General features: G+C 42.6%; 1 protein-coding gene across 8 annotated transcripts in view; it reads right to left on the bottom strand.

The window, feature by feature from the left end:
• The window catches only part of LOC131890464 (mitogen-activated protein kinase-binding protein 1-like), a gene marked incomplete at its 3' end in the record, with an annotated part of 35,569 nt that overhangs the window by 13,379 nt on the left and 11,102 nt on the right, over window positions 1-11,088 (bottom strand). For all 8 annotated transcript variants that reach the window (XM_059239809.1, XM_059239808.1, XM_059239810.1 and 5 more), the window contains 6 exon segments: window positions 260-425; window positions 500-630; window positions 956-1,163; window positions 1,747-1,934; window positions 4,530-4,743; window positions 9,505-9,596. In XM_059239809.1, the coding sequence (XP_059095792.1) occupies window positions 260-425; window positions 500-630; window positions 956-1,163; window positions 1,747-1,934; window positions 4,530-4,743; window positions 9,505-9,596 (999 nt within the window).

The raw sequence follows: 11,088 nt of genomic DNA, 5'->3' as shown, positions 1-11,088 counted from the left end.
AATTCGATTAGAATAGAGACATCCTAAGAGGAGGATTTGGGTACATTTTGCGTGTGTGAGCTTGTTTTGGTATGGACCTAGTACGTGTACGACAACATGCGGATGTATCGTCAATCAAATCCGATTATATAGAAAACTGATTGGATGGAGGGGGAAAGCGTCTTTCTACGTTTCAGCTCCTCGGCTTGTTCTGCTCGTTCTGGTCAAATCAAATCTGGGGCTCAAGAAAAGAAATGGACCGATTACTCGGACAACGTACCTTCTTGATGTCTCGAATATCCCACACATAAATGGAATGGTCGTTGTAGATCACAGTCACTTTAAAGTTCTGCTCGTCGTAGGTGATAGCAGTGGCATCCGGATATCGGGCCTGAGGTGGATGCGAAGCCATATGGCTTATTGTCAATCCCTTGGAAATGTCCACTCTAAACAACCAAAAAATGACCAATCATGACTTGTTCAAAATTGGAAAATTTCTACATACGACAGGCACACTCACCCAAGGTAGTGGGTTCGAGGTAGGGTGGTGATGAATTGCAACGTATGGGGAGAGAAACATCGGACGATTCCATCCGCACAACCAATGAAGATGAAATCCTCACCGACGCTCAGACAGTTGGCATTCTCCGTCTGAAAATAATTGACTTGGCAACTTGGGTTGGCAAAGAAAATGTATCGGGAGGGACCGAGTGCGATTATGCGACTATTGACTTGACAACTCGGGGGATGTCAGGAAAAGCCAACGGGAAAGACTGGGTGGGACACCAAACCAGTACATTCAAATGCAAATGCGACGCCATTTGAATAATCCAGCCAACCAACCGACGTGTTGGTTGGACTTCAAAGGTGTCGAAAGCTCGTGACAGTTTGTAAGTAGATTTCTCGTTCTCATGGGATTGGAATTCTTTGCAAAGTCTGGAAAGAAGCCAGTCAGTCATCTTGTACCAAATCTTACCCGCAATTCCACCCATTTGTCCAGAAGCCTTCGGTTGTTGAACTCACAAAGTAGGCCGGATTTGGTGATGGCGTAGGTGGAGTCGCCCATTTCGCCACGCCCACAGGCTACATCACAGAAATAGTTGTTGCGTTGCTCACCCAGAATGGCTGAGCGACCCATCAAAGGCACCGGCTCCTTATATTTGGAGCGAGAATACTCTAAATACCTGCAAAAGAAACAAAAAGGGCCAGAAACTTAGAAACATTCTCAGTTCTCGACGCGTTTTCAATCTACATTCTTTCTCAAAGTTTGAAAGGAAAAATAAAAAGGCAAAGCTGAACAACATTGATCCAGACTATGCATGCCTTTGAAAACCAGAGAGCCCTCATTGTTTGGCCACATTTTGGCCTAGTTTCATGATAAATCATGGAGACCGTGTGTCTGACCATAGCCAGGCTTCAGCGAGTTCGAAATGATACCAGGAATATGAATATGACCCAACATATATGCCCATTTTAGGTTTGATTACTAAGGTTTCTTTTGCAGCACGCCATTTCGTGGTAAAGTTTTGAAAATACGATCTTACCTCATAATCTGTATGATCATCTATGAAAAGTACTACTATTGTAACGTACATCCGCCTTGGCCGAAGTTTTGAAAATACGATCTTACCTCATAATCTGTATGATCATCTATGAAAAGTACTACTATCGTCATTATGATTGTTGTTTTTCTTATTATTTTTTTGAGTGTGTACTGTTTGTAAAAACCAACAATTAAACTATTAATCCTTTTCGAGCAATTCTTACCAGAACTTGACATGGCGATTGCCGGCGGTGACGAAGTAATTGCCATTTTCCGCAAATGAAATGGCTTTGACTTTGGTTGAGACCTTGTTGGAGGCGACTTTGACGTTGTTCTTCCAATCCCAAACATTGACGATCATATCATGTTGGGACCCCACAGACACCACATACTTGTTATTGGGTGCAAACGACTGAAAGTTAAAGACGAAAAATTCATGAAAATGACTTTTCTTCTCAGGCAAAAAATAGTCACTCTCTTGTTGTTGCTATAACCCGCCAAAAAATCTGACAGAACATAACAGGAATTCATCCATGAGAAGTCACAATAACATTCTTGCCATAAATTTACATACTACACTAGTTTAGTTACTATTAGGTAACCATTACTGAAGTGCTGCAATGGTGCATAATGTATAAAAAGAAACCTTATTATTCATTCCTGCCCTGTGTTTTTCATCCTCGAGGCTTTAAAAGAAAGGCCTTTCTAGACACTCAAACGATTCTCAGCTTTTACATTGAAAGCAATTCTCGGAACACACTCGTTGACTTTTATGCTACATTTCACCAACGAGACCAAACTAATAACGACCTAAGGAGGACAAATGGTGAACGCACCGAATTTCAAGTTTCAGATGAAAATGAACTCATTTGGTGCCATGCACTTTCAACTGAAAGTTTTGAAGAAGTCAAATGAACACATTGCGGAAATGCACCACCGTGCGTCTCAACACATTCAGAATCTCAATTCATCCCACTTTGTGCTGACATCCAATCTCAGAAATGCTTTCAAAAGCCCAGACACTGCCAAGTCTGTGGAGTTCGTTGTTGAAAGACATGGTCCGTTATTTGTGGACACACTTCACACTTGGGCATTTAGCATTTACTCAACCCTTGGATTAAGGTCTTGGTTCAAGGAACCCTCTCATGATTGGCAAGATTGTCAAGATCTTGTCGGATTGGGCCTGAGCTCGTCGAGTACTCCAAATTCTTCACAAACGGACCGATCAATGTCAGCTTGGTCAGAGGCTTTGGAATTTATGAGGCAGGAAGTCAGGACAAAACAATCCAATCGCTCTATGATGTGAGTATATCTGGCGACTAATGGATTCACAAACCTCTAAAAATCTACCCAAGGAGAGGTCCCTAAAACTATTCTTCCAACTTACTTCGTGGATTGGGTCACAATTCTAGCGCTACCACACGGAAGTGGTTTTAATTGACTCACGAGTTTCTGCCCAAGACGCAAAGCAGCCTCGTCATTCATTCTATATACGTACCTACTCGAGTTCGAAACAGTTTGAACGAGTCTACTTACTGGGTGGCAAGACGCCATGCATACTTAACCAAAAAGGAGCCTTGTCCTTCCAAAAAGAATTACGTGGAAAACTCTTCACTCTTCACTCTCGCCCCCCAAAACGTACCAAGGAGGTAGGTTCTTCAAGAATCAAGATTCTGCCAATGGCCTACAAAGATCGACTCTATCGACGACTGCCGTTTGATTGTCCTTGATAATGATGCAATTTGCTTGTGCACGGGAGGGATCTAGAGACCTTTTTTGGTCGTATTCAAGGAATAGCAGATGAAGTCAGAAAAGTGGTCTCGGTGGCCACTAGGGATTACAACCAATCAAAAGACGCGGCATTGGCTCCTCGTATTGTGAGAAACGTGGGTGTCATCTTCAACATCATCATCATTGCCACGACCACTGAATTACTTCAACATGTACGGCCAACGTCGTAGAAGGAGTTTTTGAAGGTTGGTCAGCTCCATTTCGTGATAACAACAATATAACGACGTGAATGAGGATCCTAATGAATCCGATGACCACCAGATGTGCACGACCCCCTACACACTCCGGGACTTTTTCCCTCTCTCTCATCGTTTTTTTCACCGATAAGAAGACCCATCGTAAACAAAGAGGCACGAATTTGGTGTGGCTGGGTGTGGCTTTGGCACTCAGAATCACTAATGTGGTATGTATACTTGGAATATTTCTGGACCGGGGCTTTTAACGATGTGAGAGCAAGATCATTTGGCAGAGACTCTCCTCACTGTTGTTGTTGTTGTTGTGGTTGTTTTCTCGGGATTTCTTTTTTATTCACTTCGAGAATGGTCCAAACGGAAAGGATCGAACTTTCAGAGGGTAACAAATAATGTACACATACTGTTCAAACAACATGGTAAACCAGGGGAGTACACCCCTTAACGAGAATGGGTCTGCTGCCAACAATTGGGATTTATGAATCCAAGTGGGCGTGCTCAAAGGAACGGATAGTCATGGGCCTCTCGCAGACAAGCCTAAGAAGTCAATTTCTTTCTTCAACATATTCACAAACTTGAAACAGCTCATGTACAAATAAATGGCACTCCTCCGAGGTGATGGTGTCTCGAAAACGTCTAATGAGCCCCCTCCTCAGAATTGCAACACACGTCTTTGAGAATTAATCATGATAATTGTCAGTCTGCGTTTCTTCTCTCGCTACAAAGACCTCGTCAACACAGGGAATAAGAGAGAGTCCAATTTTGGAACCAACATCGAAGCACACGACACTCGTGCGTGCCATATAATACCGCTCTTTGGAAGAAGACCTGCCCTCTCACATGACATTTAAAGGCAGGCAACTATTAGGGTAATAACAATCAGTTCCGAGGCAAATTTCTTGAAAAACAGTCCAATGCGATTACGTCCTTTTTTCCATTCCATCGAGTGGGAGAAGGGCTACGTACGCATATACAGTACGCGTAGTAATAATACATATTGAGAGCAGGTGGTACTTGGTACTTACTACAACATTGATGCCGAATTTGTGCCCGGGGAACTCGGCCACCAATTGCTTCTCCTGGATGTCCCAGACCCGCACGGACGGCAGATGCCCGCATTCCCCAGTCACCAGGTAACGCCCATCCTCGGAGAAGGCCAAGGAAGTGATGGTCTTCCGGGAGATGTTGGTCAGATGACTCTGGCGATTCTTGCGAGGATTGTACAAGACCACAGTGCATCTGGAACATGGAAACAAATTGTTTTGTGTGTGTCTTTTGCTTCTGGTTCATAAATGATAATCCTGTTGGACTGTTTCGAAAATTTCCAAGGAAAACGGTGAAAATCGAAAATTTCCAAGGAAAACGGTGAAAACGGGAAGGGACAGTACAAACGTTTTAAGATTAACGACCTAATCAGCAAAAATATGTACTTGTCTTTCGCCCACTCAAAAAGTCCATCCAATTTATGTTCAACCTTCAGAGCTATCAACTTGAAAGGTCAGTGTAAGAACGCCTCCGATGGAGTAATGAGTACACCAACTGCAATACATGGATGCCATTCTCTGTTTATTCAAGTCGAATCTTCTGAGTCCAATGCCAATCTCCTGGCTGAATTTCTTTTAAATATTTCACTTCGTCTCTTGAATGCGGGAAAAACTGGAACCGTTTGGATACTCTAGGCGGACCATTTTGAACCTTTAAGGACAATATAAGTGCGACAAACGCTCAAAACAACATTTGACATGGTGGGGGCGGAGCGAGTCCCTTCCAAAAGAGACCTGCTATATTGGCACGTTTTCAATCCTACATAAAAGTGAGAGAAGAATATCAAGTCTTCCATTTGTCACGTTTGCCCTATTCTACCACCCACAACAAACGCCATTTGCGTTCAAACCCACGGACGATTTTTGACCAAACACACAAAAGATCGCTCTCATACACTGTGTATGTGTGTGTGTGTGTATTGTATGTACGTATGTACGTATGTACATACGGCATTGCCAAACTCGACTGGTCTCCGAAAAACTGTACCCGAACAACCAGTCTAATCTGAAGATATTGCGATGGCTCTCAAGAATCTCTGGGCATTCCTGAGTCAACAAATGAGTGAATGAAATACTCTAACAAACAGAGCATGGTGTTGGCATTTGCCTGGAGTATGTGTGTGTGTGTGTCTGTGTGTTTATGTAGCAGTCCGCCCACTCAACCCAAGCTCATAAAACATGCTCCTCACAGGAAAAAACACATGGTGGTGGTGGTGGTGATGGTAAGTCAGAGAAAAGGGCCAAACCCAGTGATTCACATGAAACACATCGACCAGGACTGAGTGGAATGGAATGGAAAACTCTTCCGTCCATCAAACCCCACGAGTTTCGAATTTGACGGCTGTTATTCCAACGAGGTGCACTCCCTTAATGCATTGCAAAGTACGGAGTATGTACATGGTACACGCTGTGCTTTCAAAGTCCCTCACGTCCTTAAAAGGCCAGTTGCCAGTTAGTTGTGCCCGACTGGAATGCGAAAATAGCCAGCATTGCCATTGTCGACGGACCGGTTCATCTGACTAACGAGAGAGGGGCCCCTTGGGTATTTTAGGGTTGATTTAGCGTGTCCTTGGCAAATTGGCCAGATAGACGAGGAGTACCACCACCACCACCAGGGCATAATACCCTTTTGGCATGGTTGAATTGGAAAAAAAGACTGAGGCGACTTGGTTGATGCGAATTTGCTTCTGTCACAAATTACAATGCCATTAAGGGCACCAATAAAACTGCGCGAAAGGAAAAACGCCTGCAAATTGCAAACTAAAACGCTCATTTGAAGCTGCTGTGTTGCCCTTTGCTCTTTAACTAGGGATGCCAGGAGTGATCTCACCCTTTTCAACGATTCTAAAAGGCTCGAATAATTTTCATGCCACTCCAGTGTTGACAAGTTACTTAAGCTTTAAATAACTTTAAATTTTCAGTTATATTGTTTATCGTTTAAACCACAAAAATCGTCGTTTTGATGATTAACGAGTATTGGTTGAGAAGTGGAGGGGGGAAAAGAGAGGGAAACTGTTTGGCATGTCCTTTTATGCAAAAGATTCACGAGTTATCTCTACCATTTTTTGGTTCAAGAAGGATGCGTAGAACTCGAGTCCGAGATTTAGGACTCATTCACAGCCCTACTCTTAACCCATTACATGGTAATAGGATCTCTCGTGAATAACCCGGACTCCCTAATTTGGCGTTGAATAGTTTCCATGGGTTGGCAATAAACCCAGATAAAACATTTGCATGAATCGCATTCGGTTGATCGAAACCTCATACACCACGTACACAGAGTCAAAGAAGTCTCGGTCGGTTATGATTTAGGGCAGGCATTTCGCAATAGCCCAATCAGAGTCTTATCTTAATGATCAATAAGGGGCACTTCGCCAACTTGTCTTCATGATATATAAAGTACCATAATATCAATGACTAAAAGTACTTAAGATAGAGACAAGCTTAAAACCACAAAACAATGTCCTGCAGAACAAAAAGTTCCCTTAATTGGTCAGTCAGATGAGGCTTTCATAACGCAGCATTAAGATGTCACCATAACGCTGCCAGTCGTACGGTAATTCCAAATGAGGAATGGTTCTTTTAGCTCTACATTTGAACGTACGTCATGAAGTCGGTTCTTTTTATGATCTTGTCAAAATAAACTCTTTCTTCGGGGGACCTTTTTGGGGGCCCAGACCCTATCAAGAACCATAAGTGGTACAGGCCAAAATAGACAAACGTTACTGGTTGGAAAAAAATTCTGATTAGTTGAGGGCCAACCGATTAATGAAATCGTGTCGAACTGCATCGTTGATGTCCAGAGCTAAACTGACATGTCCGCAACGAGTTCTCTAGAGAGTCCAAATTACTCATTTGCTCTTTAAACTCCAGTGTTTTTACTCTCTTAATTGGGATGTATTCTGGTACCTTCATCCCGAGTGCAAATATCAAAAAGCATCCGACAGCCGTGAAATTTGTAATGACGATAAAAAGGCGCATCTTTTAATGAAGAGGAGTCTGACAAAGTCTATGAAACATTTATCTGGCTCTTTTAAAATTGCAAAAAACTAGAGGCAGCTGGAACTGGACACGCACTTCTCTTTATTGTAAGATAAATGGGAGGGCCGAAAACAGAGTACCAAGCTGATGCAAATAACTGCAATATGTCTTAAGACTTGCATTGACAATGAATCATTTTCCCCATTCGTTGTCGAGAGGCCCTTTTCAACACCATTTTTAGGGGGTCCATCATAAGAGGCCTGAACCATTTTTCTCATAGGAATTGTAAGCCATTCCAGAAAAACCTTCTTATTACAACACTTCACTGATGTGATGGACCTATCTTTCCAACATATGCACTTGTACTTCTTAAAAACACAGGTCATTGTTTTTTGTTTTATAAACATTTCCTGGTTTACAAACTCATCCCAGATTTCAGAGGGTTCATTTGGGCATTTGTCACGATATATGTACAAAGACAATCTTGTCAGTCACCCCCAGCCCAATTCAACTAGCTTTGCCCCCAATGTCGGATCAAATCGGTCTTAGTATTTAATCAATTCATCCTTCCATTCATCTTTCACGAGATCGTCGTTTAATGAATGAATTGGCGTATTTCATTCCAAAGAGAAATCTCGAGCTTGCCAGACGTCACTCACAGAAAAAGTCTGGGAAACTAGCTTAATTAGTTTCTGTTTTCACCGTATATACTCAATTACAAAAAAGCTGGAGTACAGTTCCAATTTTACAAGGTAAATAAACTGAAATGTATGCATGTCTTCCATCCCAGTGGAATCATTAGCAATATAGTGTGACAAAAGAGACCTGCTCAGAGTGTTTTTCTCATGGAATAGGTTTCATCAAGCTCAAACATCATTCAAATTAATTGCCCCGCCTTCCTTGATTATCTTTAAAAGTGGGTAGAAGCACCGCACAATTGCCAACTGATATCAAACCCACATGAATAGTCAGTGGGAATTTGAGCAATCCAGTCAAAGAGAACATGAATGAACAAGTCTTGTCCATAGTGTTTGATTTTTATGATATTGAACGGTCTTGGATATGATCTTGATTTGGCATCAAAAACCCTCCTCCAAGATATTATGTACCAAATTTACGGGTTTTTTTATGCAGCATATTTCAAATTTGCATAGACAAATCATTATTGGTTTCAAGGGTTAGGTTCATTGCAATCATGAATAAAATGCATGAAAAAAAAAGCATCTCCATTCGAATCAATCGGTGTAAAGCATTTTGAAATACAAATGGCATGCCACGAGGTGTGATTTTTTTTGAACATTTTCAAGGATATCAAAATTTCACGTGAGTGTTATCCTCGCGATAGTACCTTCAGTTGGTTCCCCAAGCTTGATGGGTCCCGAACTTTTTTTGTAATTTCAAAATTGTCTGCATTTAACGTGGAAAGGTATGAAAAATGATTGACTTGAACTTTTAAAATCCCAAAGATCCAGCAGATCTACAGAAGAAACATAATGCGTCTGACATCGCGTGCATGCAAAATTTCCACGTTATACGCAACCATGTTTTTAGAGTGGAGGATTGGATGTGTAAATATCCTCATTCTCGGAGGTGAATCCATCCGCAGCATGACTGATTATGACGCCTTTTTTGCACGAATTACGGTAAGCCTGTCGCTAGAAGAGAACGATCAGTTCCTACTGTTCCTCTCATCCTTCGGATCGTGGAATGGATGCAGGTCACGAAATCACATGAAACATTATTACGACATTTGGCCCAATCCATGCTTTTGGGGTTAAAAGTTCAGAGCGATTTCCATGACGGCCGAATCTAGCCCAAAGAACGAACTTTATGAGCGGGCATCCAATTACAAGATGCTCTCGTCGTGCATCGTTTCATGTTGACATAGGGAAGAGACCTTTTCCAATATCCTTCTCCGACGACGAAGAAACCTCCCCCAAAAATACAATCATACAATTATATCATCATTACTTACCCGGCAGGATAAGCCACCACACCACTGGAAGGTGAGCAAGTGAGTCCGGCATTAGTGGTCACGGTCACACCAAGCACTCGCTCCAATTTCACCTGAAATAGATAGCAAATTGCAAATGAAAAACGATAACCCGGGGACGAACAACTTTGGCTCAGTCAGAATGGAGAACTTTGGGATGGCTTCTCATTCGTCGTCGTCCCTCGCTGGATAATGGGATGGTGGGTTTGAGCCATCCTTTTCGACAAAATGCACGCCAATACTACTTTTGGACAAGGACATCTGGGTTCTGGCGACTAAATGGCATTTCTGAGGTGGGTCAGTCAAGGCATATACGAGTACGAGTAGGTGAGAATCCAAAATGCCAAGCGAGAGTGGACTCCAAAAAAAATGCCTTCCTAGCCCCAATACCTCGTTGCTGATTCTCGAGGTAATTTGTTTGTGCAAAACGAGGCCTGGCTTCGGTTCATTCGTTTTCTTCCCACTTTCTTCCGAGATGCTGGATGTTAGGGGCGTAGATACGAGACAGAGCGAGAGACATATTCAATATCTCCGAAAGAAAATGAGAACATACAAAAGAGCAATTTCCTGCCTTTTGTGTCCAATGAAGCAATTTCATAGTCTATTGGAACTTGAGATTATCATTCCCATTTTCCAGCCTTGGGGCATTTTCCAGGCTTTGAAATTGAATATGTGCAGTCTTATTTCGGCAATGCCATGAAGCACTCCCCCGAGGATTTTTGAATTCGTCACCGACTCCAGAAGGAGTGAAGCATGAAGTGAATAAGTTTCCAAGTTTGAAGAGAGGGACATGAGGGCCTTGCATTTATATCTATTCATTTATTCATTCATACACCCCCGCCTCCTCAAATTGACGAGAATCTTGATCTGTTAGACGAGTTGGCAAGACCGACTGGAACTGAAAGGAAGTCACCAACATTGGCAATAAATCAATCTTGGGAGTGATCTGGAAGCAAATCCAATGGCATGTTTGGCATCTCTGATCAAGAGGCCGACCGACCCAAGTCGGGTTGACTTGGCCTGACACAGAAAAACAAGCAGGAAATCCATCCATCATTTTCTCTTGGAGATCTCGAAAAAGAGCGATTGAACGCCAATTTTGTATCCTTGATCAAAAGCCCGCCAACGTCAAACAGGGTCGATCAAGCATCGTTGATTGCCACCACTTTCCTGCCATTAAAATTTGTGGATGCCCCCCCCCCTCTCTCCCCTTCGCCTTCGCCAAAAAGAAAAAGAAGGTGAACATGGTATCCAATGGGCCAATTGAATAGTCCAAAATTGTCATCTTTAGTGAAGACTTCCCTTTATCTTGCTTCTTCTCTGCGAACTTTTGAAATGTGTCCATTTCAAGCGCTCTGGTGGCCACTCGACAACCTTGGGCTTTTCTTCCACACACACACACATATCTCGAATTTCAGGCATTCTCATTTCGTGAGCCAAGAGGGCCTCAGATCTAAAAGATCTCGATCATTGTGAGCTTTAAGTGGCGGGATTTGTAGTTTTAAAAACTTTTTTCCCTCTTCCTCCCATCCCTGGGTTCCTTCCTTGACAGCTTGAGAGAAAAGC

Source organism: Tigriopus californicus, chromosome 11 (assembly GCF_007210705.1).
Source record: "Tigriopus californicus strain San Diego chromosome 11, Tcal_SD_v2.1, whole genome shotgun sequence".
NCBI classification, from domain to species: Eukaryota; Metazoa; Arthropoda; class Copepoda; order Harpacticoida; family Harpacticidae; genus Tigriopus; species Tigriopus californicus.
This window is presented reverse-complemented; position numbering and strand designations above follow the sequence as displayed.